At 39.4% G+C, this 18,849-nt stretch overlaps 1 protein-coding gene across 10 annotated transcripts in view; it reads left to right on the forward strand.

Annotated features, from left to right (window-relative positions):
- Positions 1-18,849, forward strand: part of CHD6 (chromodomain helicase DNA binding protein 6) — a 197,470-nt gene that overhangs the window by 129,926 nt on the left and 48,695 nt on the right. For 9 of the 10 annotated variants that reach the window (XR_006354944.1, XM_043987068.1, XM_043987070.1 and 6 more), the window contains 7 exons: positions 491-693; positions 1,543-1,742; positions 2,617-2,776; positions 6,023-6,112; positions 7,472-7,575; positions 11,060-11,189; positions 15,867-15,927. Coding sequence is in view for 9 of the 10 variants with exons in the window: in XM_043987068.1 (XP_043843003.1) it covers positions 491-693; positions 1,543-1,742; positions 2,617-2,776; positions 6,023-6,112; positions 7,472-7,575; positions 11,060-11,189; positions 15,867-15,927 (948 nt within the window). In the remaining variant the exon portion in view is untranslated. The remainder of the gene's footprint in view (positions 1-490; positions 694-1,542; positions 1,743-2,616; positions 2,777-6,022; positions 6,113-7,471; positions 7,576-11,059; positions 11,190-15,866; positions 15,928-18,849) is intronic. The other variant, XM_043987073.1, reaches the window with a different exon arrangement.

Consider the following 18,849-nt stretch of genomic DNA (forward strand, 5'->3'; position numbering starts at 1 on the left):
AATAATGGATCAAGATGAACAGGAAGTTGCTTAACAGATAAATGGCAGGGCAACGGATGGAGTCTCGAGTTCAGTTTGCTCCCTGCATTCTGAGCTGAGCAGCTGGGGCTCACCACTGTGGTTTCTGCTGGCAAGACCAGCCTGCCACTTTGGACCCCATGGGGACTTGATCTTTCTGAACCTCTGTTAGACTGATTACAGCAACAGCACTGGGCACTGGGGAGCACACTTATTTCCAGAAAACTCAAAGAAATTCGCTCTGATCTTATTATGGGGTGGCAGACATATTTGAGAGAATTCTTCCTACTCCTACCATGACAAGATTTATACTTTTGGAGGCAGGCAGGGCCCAGGGCTCTTGCCTGAGAATGGCTCTTTTAGATATGAAGAGGGCTGGCAAAGGATCACTGCTGTGTGTGTGGATGAGAAAGAGAGAGAAAGAGAGAGAGAAGAGGTGCTTCTCCCACAACAGCCCCCTCTCTGTCTCTAGGAAAGCTTAGTGATCGACCGGCCCCGTGTGAGAAAGCAGACCAAACACTACAACTCCTTTGAGGAGGACGAGCTGATGGAATTTTCTGAGTTAGACAGTGACTCTGATGAAAGGCCCACCCGATCGAGGCGGCTAAACGAGAAAACCCGGCGCTACCTCCGGGCAGAATGCTTCCGGGTAGAGAAGAACCTGCTCATCTTCGGGTGGGTATCTGTTATGCCTGCCTGTTACTCTCTGTCATGCCAATCCCCCAGGGTTTGTTGGGGATATCTAATAGGTTCTGTCAGCCCTGTCTTTGGGTTTTCTCTAAGTCTCTCTGGTATTCTGTTTCTTGTCAGGGAACTGTTAAGGCAGAACAGACTTGTCTTTTACCCTAGAGTTCCTTTGGGTGACTGTGAACTTCTCTTAAAGTATTTTACTCACCGTGATTTTATCTTCTTTCATTCTCACCTCCATAACCAGCATACTGCTTGGTTCTGTTGTATTTTCTTTTTCTATCTACTTTTCACCAAAGAAGGATAAATCACCCCATGTAACAGGTGCTAAAGTCAAAGGGAAAAATTCATACAGCCCTTTGGCTAGGGTGGAAAGAGAAAACTTTGGCATTTGTGTCTTTCTATGAGAGTACTATGCATTGTAGGTTCTTAACCTTGACTCTGCTTTATTCACTTGGGTTCTTTGTACTCACAACACTTTGCAATGTCAGTGTGGGGATGTTGGAGAGACTGGAGGCAATGAGGGGAGCCACTAGGAAGGTTTTGTCTTCATTTAAACCTGGTTTCATTGCCAGCCCCTCTTGTCTTATGGTTCTGATGGTTTCATGTGAAACTCAATGCATGATGTGTTGAACATCACAGTGATGTGCACTGCACAATTGGTGGGACCCCTCAAGCCCGAGTAAAAGAATGGCAAAAGGAAGCCAAATGACCCATTAAGAAACTAGAAGCCTTTTTTTGTCATTCGTGGTCTTCGAAGATTTTTCCCACCACATTGTGGCTCTGGGATTCTTGGTTTTTCATAGCTCATATTCCATGATTATTTCCATCCCACAGGTGGGGACGGTGGAAAGATATCCTAACTCATGGGAGATTCAAGTGGCATCTTAACGAAAAGGACATGGAGATGATCTGCCGGGCTCTCCTGGTATACTGTGTCAAACACTACAAGGGAGATGAGAAGATTAAGAGTTTTATATGGGATCTGATCACACCTACAAAAGATGGACAGAACCAGGCTCTCCAGAACCACTCAGGTGAGAACAGTCAAGGCCATACTAGTTTGGCTCACAAGTTCCCTCTTTCTTAGTATCTGCCTTTCCAGATGATCCATGCTGTTAGACAAGGTATGGGCTTTCTCACTATTAGCTAGTGCTACTCTGGAATTGGAACTGACTGTCACCTGTGCGATTTTGTACAAGTTCATTTAACCTTCACCTGACGTTTACCTGTCTCAGGCTTGCACAGTAAAACTGGGATGGTCAACTTGGTTCCCATTTCTGAGTCTGGATTTGCTTAATATGAATCATTCTCACCTTTGCTCTGCTGTCTCTTACCTCTCCTTCTCTTCCCTCATCCTCCTCCCCCCTTTTTTCCCCCTCCCCCCATTCTCTCTACTTATCCAAATTCTCCCTATCCTCAAGGCCTATATCTACCAAGTTATTTGTGATGATAGCTTTATCCTTGCACCCCCTCTCCCTGGATTCCTGCCCCATAGATGCCCTTCATACTCCTAAAGTGTAAACCATTATCTGAACTCCTTTGCACTTACAGACATAATTACACACTTGAGTTCATTTCTATTGTAATTGCTTTGTGTGTGTGTTTTGCCTTGATACCTAAATTTGAAGCTCTGTGAGGTTAGTGATTGTGTCATTTAATCAGTATCAAGCACAGTATTAATTGTTTAGTCCTGTAATTTTTATCTTCTGTTTCTACCAACTTAGAACTACATACATAACTCATGTGGAGTCACCAGATAGATTATGGACCAAGACTGTTGGGCCATAGGATATATTGTCTAATGACCGCTGTGTGCATAATACCTGTCTTTGCTAAGCAATTTCCTTATGCAGTCACCCAGTTATGAACCCTCATGCATTCTTGTGCCCTACACTGCCTATGTTTCAGGGTTATCTGCCCCAGTCCCCAGAGGGAGAAAGGGAAAGAAGACAAAGAATCAGATACTACTTCCCGAGTTAAAGAATGCAGACTGGTTGGCCACCTGCAACCCTGAAGTTGTCCTGCATGATGACAGCTACAAGAAGCACCTTAAACAGCACTGCAATAAGTAAGTATATCTGATCTGCTTCCCTCTTACCCCAGAGGATCTCTCCAACCTTAGCGATGCTTTGAGCTGGAGGGAAGGCCCCACAGTTCAGGTAATTAATTCCGGTAAAGAAGATCAAAAATGTTGGAGATATGTGCTGTACGTTGTTTGGAAATTCAGGGGTTAAAATGCTTTAATTATACTTTCTTTATGCCACCTCTTCCTGGACCCCCTGTCCCATATGTGCACTGTGTATTCTTGCAAATCTCCTCAGTATCTTTTCCCAAGTCCAGTGTTCTTTGCCTTCTAATCTTACAACTCTTGAAAAAGGTCTTGGAAGCCTCTTTTCATTACTTCACTTTAATTCATTTAAAAAGAATTTTTGAAGAATATATTTTTTTTTCTAAAATAAAAGTATTTTATTATTTTCCAGTTACATGTAGAAATAGTTTTCAACATTTGTTTATATAAGATTTCCAATTTCCAATTTTTCTCCCTCCCTCCTGTCCTCCCCCAGACAGCAGGCAATCTGATATAGGGTATATATACATAAAAACATTAAACATATTTCTGCATTAGTCATGCTAGAGAAGAATCAGAGCAAAAAGGAAAAACCTCAAAACAGAAAACCAACAGCACCAAAAACAAAAGAAATAGTATGGTCTAATCAGCATCCATATTCCACAGTTCCTTTTTTTTTTTTTTTTCTGGATTTGGAGAGCCTTTTCCATCATGAGTCCTTTGGAACTTTCTTGCACCATTGGATTGGTGAGAAGAATCTAGTCTATCACAGTTGATCAATACATAATGTTGATGATACTGTGCACAATGTTTGAAGAATATATTTTTCATTGTTCCATGCTTGGGGGGTTAAAAAAAAAAAGAATTAAAGATGCACTCCCCCCCTCCCAACCTTGTGGAGCTAACTATTTACTTAGATGATTAAGACCTACAAATAGAAAACTGATGACAAAGCAGCATAGGAGTAGATAGAGAATAATGTGACATCAATCGAATAGGGCATGGGAACTCCAAATTAAAAAAAAACACCTGAGTATGAATTTTGCATCTTGGAGAAAGTTAAATCTTGATTTGGACTCTGAAGAAATGCAGTGAAGAGGGAGACACCATACTTCCTAGGGTGGAAAAATATGGGGAAAGAAGCACAAAGGATAGCTAGAAAAAGCAAAATCTGTGTGGAAGTGGTGAGAGTCTTGACTGGCTGGCTCCCAAAGGTTGTGTTGGAGAGAAATGTAGAAGGAAAATGAGAGTGATTACAAGAAGCGGGAAGGGGCAGTTGCTTAGGGACCTTGAGTGTGCTCCAGAAAGACAGGATACAGGTAGAACACTGTCCAGGGAAAAGTAGCTCAGCTTCTCCTATCATTTTTCAGCCAGTTTGTCACTTGGGAACACCAAGTGCCATTGATTTTAACTCTCTTCTTACATACATCACAGATTTTCTTTTTTTTGTGGGACAATGAGGGTTAAGTGACTTGCCCAGGGTCACACAGCTAGTAAGTGTCAAGTGTCTGAGGCTGGATTTGAACGCAGGTCCTCCTGAATCCAGGGCCAGTGCTTTATCCACTGCGCCACCTAGCTGCCCCCCATCACAGATATTTTTACAGCAAATGTGTTGTCCCTTTCAGCTGAAGTAGAAATAGCTCTCTACCCCTAGGTTTCCATGATCTTGCTGTTACAGAAAATCCTGATGTGTGGTCGTGCTAGAATCTCAGGAGATGGTATCCTAAAGTCCTGTCTGTAGGCCAGAGAAAGCTTCAGTTCTTACGATAGAGCCTCTTGGCAACTGCTGCTACTCCTAAATGGCCTTGCTTTGTTGGTTCCCTCGGGGGTTTTTGTTTCTTAAACCTTTTGAAAATAACAATTACAACAAAACTCAAATCTTAAAGTTATTCCAGTTATGTAATTTAGTGAATAGGATATTAAAATATATTTCCATTCCCAAGGGTACCTGATTCTCTGGCCATTACAACCTCCAAGAAGTCCATGGATGACGACTTCAGTGTGGCACTTAATTTGGGACCAGTTTTAAGCAGCTCATAGAATAAATTTCAGAATGAGCTGATTTAAGGCAGTGCCTTTCATTCAGTTAACAGGTATTTTTAAAGTACTTCCTGTGTACCGACACTGTGCTTGGCAGTGTGGAAGACAGATATAAAGAATGGAACAATCCCAGCTCTCAAAGAGCTCACACTCTTTAAGCCTTGAGTCCAAAATTGTGTGCATATCAAACTACATATTCCTCCTTCCCCTAGCTAGTCCAAAACATGGCAATCTATTTTCTTTCTCAAATCTGTAACATATGTATTGCTCTTCTATTTTAAATTATAAGCTCCCTAATTTTAGGTATCAAATCACATACTTCTTTTCTGTCCCCAGCACAATGCTAGGCTCCTTTGGTAAACTTTATCAATTACTTTCTTCCTGAGATGAGCTCAGCTAGATTATCTTAGGTTATCTGCAGATCCTTAAGGAAGAAAGAAACAATACTTCCTGTGTCTGACTACAGAAACAATAAGATACAGTGAACAATGCTGACTGTGGAGTCAGGGGACTTAGGTTCAAGTCCCTTGCTCTGCCATATACTACCTGTGTGGCTCTTGGCAAGTCACTCAACATCTCTGGGCCTTAGTTCCTTCTTTTGTAAAATAAAGGGTTAGACTAGAAGACATTTAAGGTCCTTTGCTAGTGACTAGAAAAACTCATTTTTTGTCCATTAACAACATTCATAGGACCTGTGTTCTCATGAAAATTATATTCCATTCCTGCCTGTCAAATATTCATATAACTATTTGATGCTACATGTCAAATGTTGTACCACCATTTCAGCAAACTAGTCAACCTATAAACAGCCATTTGGAAGTCAGTCATATTTAGTAGGTATTTGTGACCAAGTAGATAATTTGTTGGAATTTGGGAGTGCAGGAGATCACTTCAAGCTGATATTATAATCCAACAATAACAATCTTCTAGCACTTTATGGATCCTTCTTTTTTTCTTCTGTTCTTGTCTCATAGGGTGACTGAACAGGTGTTTTTCTTCCTTTATAAGACAGAGGTAATCATAATGACCTACATTGATAGACTACTTTGTACTATTAGAAACATTTTCATATATTAGTGGCATTATGTTCTATCCAGATTATTAACAGAAGGGAATATAGAATATACCAAGGCACATGGTGTCAAAGAGCATAGAGTCGAACCAAATATTCTAGTTTGTTTGCATTAATCAGTTCATCTTTCTTAGGGTGCTTCTTCGAGTCCGGATGCTATACTACCTGAAATCTGAAGTGCTGGGAGAAGCAGCAGATAAAGCATTTGAAGGAACCCCTGCCAGGTATAACCACTGTAGCCAGGCCAGAGCTTTGACTATGTACACAATTAGCAAAGAACCATGTATGTTTTCTTCAGGACCTATACTTTTTATACAAAATATTACCCTTGATTATATTCCTTGTGACTGTCATCAGTATTCTTAGACATTTCTCTCTCTTGATTAGGTGATACTCTTATTGATACTCTATGGCCCATGTGATTTAACATAACTTATTAGTAGTAGTATTTCTTAGAATATGGGCCTTCAGGATAATAAGAGCAGGGCCACAGGTAGAGATAGTGATGTCAGAGCATCAGTACATAATAGTCATTTTTGGTGGAATTGGTAGCAAACCATAAGATGAGCCAACTTCTGCCTCTTGAACCTTCTCCTTGGGTTCTATCTTCTCTTCACCCTTTAGCATGTACAACACTGGGAAGAGACTGAATCAACAGAGCTCAGGACAGCAGCAGATAACAACCAACAAAATGAACTGAGCTCTCTTTTCTCCTATCTCCCCGTGTGGGTGATCATGGGAGCTGTAAAGGAAGAAAGGAATGAAAAAAATATGAAAACCACCCCCTGAAAACATCTTAGTTTATCTTGAGAGTGAGATTATCGTTTAGATTGGCTATTGAAGTAATTACCATTTTGAGTGATTTATAGTTAGGATCATTTCATATAGTAGACATAAAGAAGAGATGATGGCTTTAGGAGTAAAGCTTCCATTGTAACTAAAAATTTTCACTTTAATTTGAATCATTCAAGAAGTGCATTGTGCTTTGGCAGAATTTTTTAAATCACATTTGAATATGTTGTAGTGGGGATTTGTTGTTGCTGTGGGTATGGACTGTACATGGGGCCTTCTAAGATATTTTGAACTCTAATTCTGTAATTCCATGAGATAGTGAAGACCATACAGAAGCATATTCCCCAGATTAGGCTGAAAACATGTATTCTGGCTAGATTAAAGGTAGTCTGCTTGACAGAGTTTTGAGTACCTTACCCATAATTATGTCTCCTGGCCCCTCAGCAGCCAATCCTCCCTTCCTTACCATTCCTCCTCCAACTCCTGACCAGACTAGTACAGATGTTCTTGTTATATTAGTAGTGGTGTTTGTGATTTCCACTCTTTGAGCAGACTGAATACTGAACTTCTCATTTTAGTCCCATGCATTTGATTATGTACAACTTTAGCATGAAACATTCTGGCATAATTGAAAACAAAATGGAACTGTACAAAGAAGACTCTGTTCTTTTTTAACAATTGTTGCTTCCATTCTTAAGCATGATACCACCTGGGATATAGTATTAGATTGTTGGATATTGCATTTTTGTCTGTATACAGAAAAATGTCTATCCATGCTGTGTCCTCCACAGAGAGTTGGATGTTTTGCTGCCTGATATTGACTACGTGGAGATTCCAGTGGATTGGTGGGATGCAGAGGCCGATAAGTCTCTTCTTATTGGAGTGGTCAAACATGGTGTGTATTCCTAGGAGACTTAATTTTTTCCCAATAAATGATCACCCGAGGGAAAAGTTTGCTTTAGGAAACTCTGTTGTCAAAGAGGCTGCTAAATGAGTTAAGCAGATTTCCCTTGGACAGTTGTGAGTAAGGAGATAAAATGTGCATGGTCACTGGCCTTGGAAGTTTTTCATAAAGTTGCTATTGGCCATTTGGTTATTATCTAGTTACATTTTTCACTTTCAATAAAATTTTACCTCTAGATCTTGGAAATTAGCCCATATGGATGTACATGTTATGGTCATAGTGTTAATGTTTTCAATAGAGATTCAAAGGCTGGAAAAAGTTTATCACAGATAAACTTTGGAAGAAAAATTCAGTTGTGTAGGGTTGTATAAAATCAACCACATATTCCTTATTTTTCCAGTCTACTTCAATCAATCTGTAAATACGTATTAAGGACCTACTACATAAGTGCCAGACACTGTGCTAAGCGCTAGATATCCTTAGTCCTTTGGTATAATGCCTAGAGCTAAAATATGTCTGAATATAGACCAATATTTCCATGGTAACAATCCCATCTACTGCAAGAAATGTTTATTGGAGATTTTTATAATAGCCTGGGGCACATAAAATAATTTTTGAGTTGTGGGAGAGGTGTAAAATATGTGGGCCTTTTCCTCTTCCCTGTGTCCCATCAGGTGTCCCATTTGTGCTCTTGGCTGGTTGTCAACTAATCCGTGATGAGGTGTTTAATTGATGATTAAACTATAACCGTTAAACTATAATAACTTGAGATGTGAAGGATGCCATGCCTCCCCTCTAATAACCCCCAAGTGAATAAATGCACTTGGTATGTACATCACTTTCAAAAGATTGTTAGTTCTAGCATTTCAGTAACAGTTAATGAATGCTTAGGGGTATTAATCTAGCCTATATGCTGCTTGCATTCATTCTTTATTGGAAATTTCCTCAAACACAATTTAAAATTAAAGTATTTAATTTTCACTCTTGGAAAGTCCAGTGCCAGAGCTACTTTTAGAGCCTTATGCTAAGCTATTGGAAGTTACGATGGCACTTAACCCCAGTTTTAGAGGAGGAAGCATGTGATGTCTTAGGGACCCAGTGATATTGTAGTATGAAACCATAAAGAGTACAGGAGCTTGAAATTCTAAAGATAGACAGTAAGATATCACAGTATTCTGAAGGTGGGCAGATTTTAAAAGCAGGCCAGAATATAAAGTATGAGAAAAGACTCATAGTGATTATCTTTCCCTAGTAGTGTCCCGGTGCCTTAGTCATAGAAGGTGATTGTTTAGAGCATAAATGAATTTGGAAATTAAAGGGTCATTCAAATTCTGCTTCCTGCCTTGCTTCTTAATTGGCTTTCTTATTTCTATTGGTTTCAGTATTAACTAACACAGAACACAACCGAATGTTACATGAATATGATCATCTAAACCAGCTAAACTTGCCAAGCTATTGTTTAAATCATACAGAACACTTACAGTTTGTTTCAAAGCTGATCTAAGACTAATGCATTAGATAGTAGTTCAGACTATGCACAGACATTCCATTTGTTAATAGAAAATTTCGTGTAGCAGAACTCCTAATCTGTATCATACTCGTGATTGCTCATGTTTGGGTAAAGTGACTACTCCAGCTCCCCTCTCCCCCACAAGAGGCTTGGGTTCATGAAGATGAAAATCAGAGGTGTGAAGAATTGGATTATAGTAGTTTTATCCATTCTCTTGGAAAGGGACCGTGAGGAAGAAATTAAAGGGAAAAGGCAAGTTGTTCTTACAAACCTGCTTTCTTGCCTTTTTCACTTTTCATTCTATACTTTTTTTTAACCTTTCATTCTTCCTTGTCATTAGTGTTATATTACTAAGGGGGGAGAATATTGATTTGGAGCTTGGAATGACCTTAGTTTCCAACCAACTCATTTTAGAGGTGAGGAATTGAGGCCAATGGATCTTCTGACACCAAATCTGATGTTCTTTCCATCACGCCATGTTGCCGATGAAAGAGTTTCATGACAATGTTAACAAGTTACTAGCTGTGAATGAGCAATACTTGTTATGCTTATGGTGTCTTTAGATTAAGAGCAAAAGAGCCCCCAAAAGAAAATTGTTGTCTAAATGTATCATCATCATCATCTCCATCATTATCATCATCAAAAGAAATGCATCTTTCCAAAAGAGGTGCCAGAGCTAATGAGGAAACTAAGGAACAACAAATTAAAATCAGTTCTGTTAACCCCTGGAATGGTTCCAGGTACAACAAACTGTACATCATTCATAACAGGAAATTATGATCATGTGCTGGCAAGTACTTCAGAAAGAAGTACTTCTAGACATCTGTCATATCTCCTGGTGATTTCTATCCAACAATACCTCACTGGCTTTCTTCTTAATCTGCTTAGAAAAATAATCTTTTACCAGATTTGTGTTTTAGGAAACTTAGAACTAGAATATTTTCGGTTGTGTGGTATCATGTTTGATATCCTGCTTCTAGATTCGAAAAAATCTGTAAGATGTTTATTTTCAGAACTTGGTATAGTCTTTACCCAGTGAGTTAAATTTACTTCTGGCACCAATGAATTCAGTCATTGGGTCACTTTTAATTACCTGAGTAGGGACAGTAGTTAACTTTTTGCCCTTAGCCTTTTTATCACATAGCCAGACTTTTTCGTTGTAATCTGTGTGGTCCTATGGGTTAAAATGGCAATGATAAAGGAAACAGGCCTAAATTAGAACATAGAGTTTGCTACAAGGTGAAAAAATATGCAAAATGGGGAGTTCTAGAGCTAGATTCCTGTTTATCTGTCGACTTAAATAGTCATTAAATATTAAGCACCTACTGTGTGCCAGCCTCTGTTCTAAGCACTGAGGATACAAATACAACAGTCCCTGCCTTCAAAGAACTTACAGTCTAAAGGGGGAAGCCAACCCACAAAAGGAAACTGAAAAGCAAGGAGGAAATCCCCAACACGGAGCACATGGTGAAATCAGAGAAGCCCCAAAGTAGTGCAGCCAGGTGGGAAATGGAATCTCTGTCCTGGTACCCCTCTTTAAATGGAGGTTTTAGAATCCGATTCAGTCCTGCAGGATGAGATTTCCCACTGATGAGGTTCCTGGGGCATAATGGAAAAGTTAGACAAAGCCTTATAGTACAGCCAGGTGGGAAATACCTCCATTGCTCTGGTTAGCCAAAATCGTATGGATTTATACATGTGCCTAATGTTTGCTCATAGAATATTTGAAGAAGGTTTTTGTTTTGTTTTGTCTGTATTACCCAAAAAATTTTACTTCAAGTTAGGAATATTTTCCTGGCAGGAAGAAGAATGTGATGGTGGTTTATAGGTTTATGATCCTTTAAAGAGCACCATTAAAAGTCATAGCATCTATTTAAAGAAAGAAATTGAAGTCCTGGGGTGTAAAATGGAGGTAGACTTTGAGGTTTGATGTTATTTCTAATGCTCCCTGCTATCTTCATCCAGGTTATGAAAGGTACAATGCTATGCGAGCTGACCCAGCTCTTTGCTTCCTGGAAAAAGTTGGAATGCCAGATGAGAAGTCCCTTTCTGCAGAACAGGGTGTCACTGATGGTTCACAAGACATTTCAGAGAGGTGAGAAACCATATCACCCCCCTTGCAAAGGTAAAAATATGGCCTTTTGTGCCATAAAAACACAACTTCTCCCTGCTTTATTCAGCACCTTCCATTTTTACCTTATCATAATGTTCCAGTTTCTAATCTTTCTTTTCAAATCGTCCCTCACACTATGGGCAAAATTTTCTACCAAGTACACTGCTTAAATGAAGTTCTGCCCCTCAGATTTGTCCAGTGGCTCCTGGAGAGTGCTGGTTCAAATGCAATTTTTTATATGTGGGGATTGACCAAGATGGTCTGCCATGTTCCAGTGTATAGTACCTGACTACCTTTGTCTTTTGCTGCACTTGTCAGCTGATGACCAAGAAAGAGGAAGGGCCCCTCAAAAGAGACATAATGAGGTCACAGGTCTTCTGTGCTGAAGAGCTCTTTAGATAAGACAGTTCTGACTGCTCGGAATCATTAAAGGGCTTTTAAACCCCTTCACAACCTAGCATCTTCCTAACTTTCTAGTCTTGTTCTTTATCCTCCCTTTCACTTACACTCTGATTCAGCCACACTGGCCTTTTTGCTGCTCCTTCCACATGACACTCAACCCTCTGATGCCATGTTTTTTCACAGACTGTCCCTTGTACCTCAGTTATCCTTCCCCCTCACCTCAACTTCCTGACTTCTTCAACCATCCTTCAGTCTGCTCATATCCCACTATCTGCAAGAGGCTTTTGCAGGTCTATCTTTCTCCACCCACTGCTGGTGCCTTCCCTTTGCAATTACCTTCCACTTAAATTGTATATGTCTTTTATAGATGATTTTTTACATGTTATTTTTCATATTAGAATGTGAGCTCTTTGAGAGCAGTGGCTGTGTTCCTGCCTTTCTTTGTATACCAGTACTTAGCACAGTGTCTGGCACATAGTAAGCACTAAATAAATGCTTCTTGACTGACTGATTAAAGAACTTCACAAAATTCATCCAACAAGTTTAGTTCCCAGTCTGCGGCAATGCCCTTTTCACTGCCAACACACAAACGTCTTGACTTCCACAAGGATCATGTGCAGATGAGTGTTGTGGCATCCTCTTGGCTATCTTGGGGTTGTTTTTTATAGGATAATCTAAAACTGTGCTATTTTGGATATGAGAAAGTTCCATGTAGAACCCAAACAAAAGAAGAATTTATAGTATTGATTATGAAGTTCATCAAATGCCCCATTCACTCATTTGTAATAATTACTGATTTCATCTACTGAAACTACAAATTGGAGTTCAGTTTCACTATCCACACTGAGAAAGAAATGCATGAAATATGAAAAGTACACATTGCCCAGATTATGGCATGCAGCTGGATGAGCAGCAGTTCTGCTTAGTCTTTAGAATAAGTGTGCTGATGGATAATTAGCTAGACCTCAGAATTCAGTAAGAGGAAGAGATTAAGCTGGGCTGCATATGAGAAATCATGGATCACTTTTTGTGATCCCCAACTCTCTGGCTCTTTAAAAAGACTAACTGTAATACAAATAATCTACTGGTGATCTCATATGTCTGCAGAGCATGAATGAAAACAATTTCAGAAGAAGTAAAACTACAAATTACAAAAGGAAATGAAAAAAAATGGTGGGTGTAAGTATTTTCTCATGTTAATAAGGAGGGATGGGCAAACCACCATGGCAAGACCATTTATGACCATAAAAAGAGGTAGGTCCCCTGGGCAAGTCACTTAACCCCCATTGCCCCACCAAAAAAAAAAAAAGGTAGGTCATTCATTTGACATAAATGAGAGATGGCACTAGTGGTTTATTGATTCCATAAGGAGAAAGGGAAGGCTCCCTTTGAGTCATGTCCTTTGGAAAGATTTACAGGAGAAACAAAGATAAGAATGGCACAGGATAGAAGCAGGTGAGGAGTTGTGATATTTGTCAGTGCAGGAACCTTATTTTCTCCAACACAAGTTTCAAGTAGAATCTATTAACACCCAAAACCTTTAATTTTTTAAAAATTGTCAATTGAAGGTAAAATATGATCAATCCCTTAATGTATAAACCTTGAAAGTAGAAGAAAAGGGAAGAAAAGCTATTCTCTTCTTGCCCCTCAACCATAACACCTGTTGTATTGTCAATACTAAAACTTGTGACTGAGCTAGAAAAGAATAGTGAAGACTGTAAGGCAAAGCAATTTCTGAAAACCATAGCCAGCTGCCATCACCATTACATTGGCAGAGAACATTTGAGTAATGGCAGGGAAGGTGGCCAAGATTGTAGCACAATGGCAGCTCCATTTTCTTCTTAGACTCTTTCATTCACCAGCTTTTGTCCCCGGGTGAGAAGTCCTGCTGCTCTATCCCTTTCCCTGCCTTGCTGGGAATCGTTTAGGGTGGATTCAAGGAGATTTCACCAAATTCCAGAAGAATTAGTGACTCTATCTTAGTGGTATCAAACTCAAATGGGGCAGCTAGGTGGCACAGTGGATAGAGCACTGGCTTTGGACTCAGGAGGACCTGAGTTCAAATCCGGCCTCAGACACTTAACACTTCCTAGCTGTGTGACCCTGGGCAAGTCACTTAACCCCAATTGCCTCACCAAAAAAAAACCAAAACAACAACAAAAAAAACCTCAAATAGAAATGTGTTTTATTCTGTTAAACATTTTCTGATTATACTTTATTCTGGTTGGTTTGCACTTAGGAGTGTTGTGGGCCATGTGTTTGACACCTCTGCTCCAGCATATTCACAAGTTATATATAAAATATAACCCAGGTTTGCTACCTGAATAGTGATGGTGTTTATGTCCTGGTTGCTTGGAAGGGGAGAAACTTGATCATTCCAACGATAGATTTAAGAGACCTATGGTAGGTAGGTGCTTCCACAAAAAGACAGGACCAAGAAAATTTAATCATCTTGAAGATAAAGCTCTTACTTGTACTTACTTAGGAGGACTATTTAAGCACCTAGCTCATTAACAAATATATAATGGAACTTCAGAAATTCAATTTTGTATCTATTAAGCATCTATTTAAAAAACAAACAAACACTGCCCTAGGTAGTGGAGAGTCAAAGTTTTTTTAAAAGCACAAATCCCTCCCTTAAGGGACTTTGCAGTCTAATAGTGGGATAGATCATATATTAACAAATAAGCATTGTACAAAGTAGAATATGATCAGAACAAAGAACAGATCCAGATAAATTGCTCTAAGGCAGTTTGAAGAGGGGAGAACTTGATGAGTTGCAATCATAATTTTCTTTACCAAGGAGAAGACTTATGTTGACCTCCTATAATAATCATTTAAGACTTTAAAAATGTAGACACGGGGGCAGCTAGGTGGCACAGTGGATGAAGCACCGGCCCTGGATTCAGGAGTACCTGAGTTCAAATCCGGCCTCAGATACTTTACGCTTATCAGCTGTGTGACCCTGGGCAAGTCACTTAACCCCCATGGCCCCACCAAAAAAAAAAATGTAGACACAAATTTTGAGTAAAACCAAATCAAATTTCTCTGTGAATGGGTATCATACCAATAGTCTGCTATGCCCTAACATTTGTATTCAGCATGATATGCTATCTCCTCAGATCTCTCCTAAGGCAACCAGAATAGTGGCAACCATATAATATGTATACATAGCCATATTACTAGTGGGGAAAGGATGTAAATGTGAACTCTGCCCTCTTCCCTCTTAGCAGAGTTGGTAGGGTTCATCCAGACTCATATTGTCTCACATTATTGACGAGTATTTTTACACCAGTGTTACTTATTCAGAAAACAGCACTTTAGACAGGGTTTGTTTGGTTGTCCTATCAATGATTAACTTCCTGTGCTGCTTCTGTTATATAATACTTCCTTTGAACTTGCCCACAGGGATCTTGAAGCTGTCTTTGCTGACAGCAAAGATAAATAGGATGAATTATATTCCTATTTCATCTTCAGAGTTACTTGGTGGTCTCCAAGAGTTACAACAGTATCATTGCAATAACAGTATTGTGTTACAGAATTTATTAATCATTCTTTCCTTTGTTCAGTGAATTTTGGACTTATAGACACAAAGAATTTTGGGATTGTAATTGACTCCAGGCTCAAAACAATGTGCTATTGCAGCAAAAAAAAAAACCAAAACAACTAATGTGACCTTAGGCTATATTGAGAGAGGCATAGTATTCAGGACTAGGGAGATGGTCATCTTGGTATACTCTGCTCTGGTCAGACCAGTATTGGGTTCAGTTCTATAAGCCACATTTTTGAGAGCATATTTGTAAGTATAGGGTATCTAGAGAAGGGTGACCAGAATAGGAATGACCCTACAAGTCATACCATGTCAGAACTTGCTAAAGGAGTAGGAACATTTAGCCTGAGAAAGAGAAGCCTTAGGAGCAAACATGATCAGTGTCTTTCAGCACATGAAGGGTTGTCATGTCAGAGGAAGATTAAATGGATTCTCTTTGACACTAGAGAGGGAAGAGCTCAGACAAGTGGACATTGAAAAGAAGCAGATTTAGGTTCAATAAGAGGAAAACCTTCCTAAGCAATGGAGCTATCCAAAAGTGTTATGTGCTGCCTCAGGAGATAGTCTGCTCTTCTTCACTCAAGGGCTTCAAGCAAAATCTGGATGACAGTCTGTCGGATGTCTCTAAGGTCCCTTCCAACTCAGGTGCTCTGGAAACAGAAATGCCTCCTGGGTATTTGGTGATCTTTTCTCTGACTTTTATCTAGAAGCAATCTGGATAAAGAGGATAATACTGAAGACAAATTAGATGGTCTGCAGAAACAGTTGGTAAGTCAAATATGCAATAGTTATTATTCATGTTACTTTTTTAAATTGTCACCAGCCTTTCCCAACTTATCATTGGACAAAGAGCTTGAGATGCCATACTGCCCAAGAGAAATGGGTTTCCAGAGCCAAAAAAACCCAACATGTCCCTGTAGTAGAATAATTCTAAATCTAATACTTGGCATGATTACGATTTGACTAGGTAATTGATTCTTAACCTGGGGTCCACTGATCCTCAGAAGGTCTTTGGATAGATTTCAAGGGGTCTATGAACTTAGATAGAGAAAAAAAACCAATCATCTTTGTTTTCACAGCCTCTACCTGACATTGAGCATTTCCTTCTATTATGAATGTTCTGAAAAGGGGTCCATAAACTACACCAGACTGCCAGAGGAGTCCATGACACAATAAAAGGTTAAGAGTCTCTGGACTAGGTTTTCTCCTGCCTCAGGTCTTGATAATGTCCTTTATCATTACATTGAAATATGGAGGCCCAGCAAGTTATCATTCCCATATGTGTACTTTTGCTTACTCCTTCTGCTGAGTTGTATCCAAGAAGTTCTAACTGTGTTTCCACTACAGTGCCTTGTATATACTAAGCATTTAGTAAGTGTTTATTGATTGATTTATTCTATCCTGGAGAGAATGAGACCTTGTGTTTACTCCAGAGTAAGGTCTATTTTCCTATTTATACTGAAGTTGGACTTCCTTTTCTTCTAATAAGAGGTAAGAATTTTGGGGCAGCTAGATGGCACAGTGGATAGAGCACCGGCCCTAGAGTCAGGAGTACCTGAGTTCAAATCCAGCCGCAGACACTTAACACTTACTAGCTGTGTGACCCTGGGCAAGTCACTTGACCCCAATTGCCTCACTAAAAAAACAAAAAACAAAAAAAGGAATTTTTCTAAGATACACTCTCACCGAGCCCTTGAACTACTGGATAAGCAAGATGGTTGATGCAGCCATGTGAATTAGCATTGAGTCTTTAAACTTGATACCTAAAAATAATTAGGCTAAAAGCAAATGAGAATTGCCTTTAAAATTGAGGTTATTAACCAAATGTAAGTAGTGCCTGCCTCCTCCACTGGTTATATTACAAGCATTTATTTGGGAATCAGAACACATTTTCCCTTAGAAATAAAGTCACAGGGGGCAGCTAGGTGGTACAGTGGATAAAACACTGGCCCTGGATTCAGGAGGACCTGAGTTCAAATATGACCTCAGACACTTGACATTTACTAGCTGTGTGACCCTGGGCAAGTCACTTAAACTCCATTGCCCTGCCAAAAAAAAAAAAAAAAAAAGAAGATGAAGAAGAAATAAAGTCACGAAATTTTTGAGCTGGGAAGAACCTTGTGCTCAGTGAATACAACCACCTTGTTTTACAGATGAGGAAGCTTAAGCTCCGCAAAGTTGAAATGCTATTTGTAGGTTCGCACAGTGAGTTGGTAGCGGAGCCAGGTAAGAACCCTTCTCCCGTAGCAGACTGAAGGCTAGTCCTGTTGCCCACAAATTGTGCATGGCTCAGGCCAGCCTTCATACATTATTTTATCCATTGTCTTAAGGTAGGAAATATCTTTGTTGCCCTTATTGCTGACAGATGCTAATATTGCAGGAAAGATGCTGACTGATAGGAAGATGTTTGTGATAGGTTTAAAAATATATCTGCCACGCCAGGTGATGTGATACATGTTGGTGCCAAGTTAGAACTGATAAGTTAAGGACAGCCTCAAGGTTATGTCCTTTCTTGTGCATCCAATGCTGGGTTCTTGTTTTAGTTGGAGAAAGAGTACGTATTAGGCTGTTTTGATCTAGTTCTAGAAATTACTTAACTGCCCCCAACCTTTGCTTTTACTCTCCCCATAAGGGAAGAACACAGATGTTTAAATGGCTCACACTCTGCTTTGCATTTTCTTGGTTTCTCTTCAAAGCAGCAAGATTCCAAGATAATTATCTGCATTTTAAATAAGTTGTGCCTTCCATGGCACAGCTTCTTTTTTTCTAGACTCAGCTGCCAGGTATCTTCAGCTGCAGAATCCAAGAGATCTGTTATGTGCAGCGTGCCCAAACACATGCCACCAGAGGCTCATCTGCATACACCCTAAGTGATTTTAGGCTGAAAGGAATTCATCAAAAAGCAACAGTTTTAATTCACATAAAAACAGCTCAGTGGAAATTAGCCCTTCCTCCTTCCCAAATCGCACATACTTCATATTTCTGGTTTTGTTTCTTTTGGAAATAAAAACTTTGAAAGATCTCATTAGAATAAGGAACCTTTTCTTTAGGCATTTCTATTGGTGTCAAGTGGATAAAATGCCCACCTTCAGAAACATATCTCTATCAATGGTAATAGTCCAGATTCACTTGGAACTTTGATTTGTTATTTTAATTTGAACTTCCTAGCAATTTATCCCATTGGGTTCTTTAATTGTAAAATAGTACTTTATAAATGTTTCATATTGATATGAATTGAGATAGGAATAATGAACCCCACAATGCTAAGGTCTTCACACGATGATAAAATAAAAATACAGATGAATCAGTTTTACACTGTTAGACACAGTCTTCATGAAATGGCAGTGCCAAATTGTAAATGCCATCGGTAAAGTCTCTAGTTAGATTCACCTTGAAAATGGGACTCCTATAAAATGTGATTGTTAAAGGAACATCTGTACTCCATCATTTTTAAAGCTAATTTGCCACAGAAAATATTACTTGATACAGTTAGAAGAGCAGACACTAACAAATTCTTCTCTAGTCATCTTTTAAAACAGGAAAATCACCACATGGAAGATAGGAAGTAAACAAGTCTTATCCAGATTTGATGACAGCTTACAAGGAATATGTCTCTTAAATATTCTTATGCCTTCTGTACAAGAGCATGTAGCCGTCCTTGATGGTTGTGGTTGCTTTCTTTGTCCCTAG

Source organism: Dromiciops gliroides, chromosome 2, assembly GCF_019393635.1.
Source record: "Dromiciops gliroides isolate mDroGli1 chromosome 2, mDroGli1.pri, whole genome shotgun sequence".
Taxonomy (NCBI): Eukaryota; Metazoa; Chordata; class Mammalia; order Microbiotheria; family Microbiotheriidae; genus Dromiciops; species Dromiciops gliroides.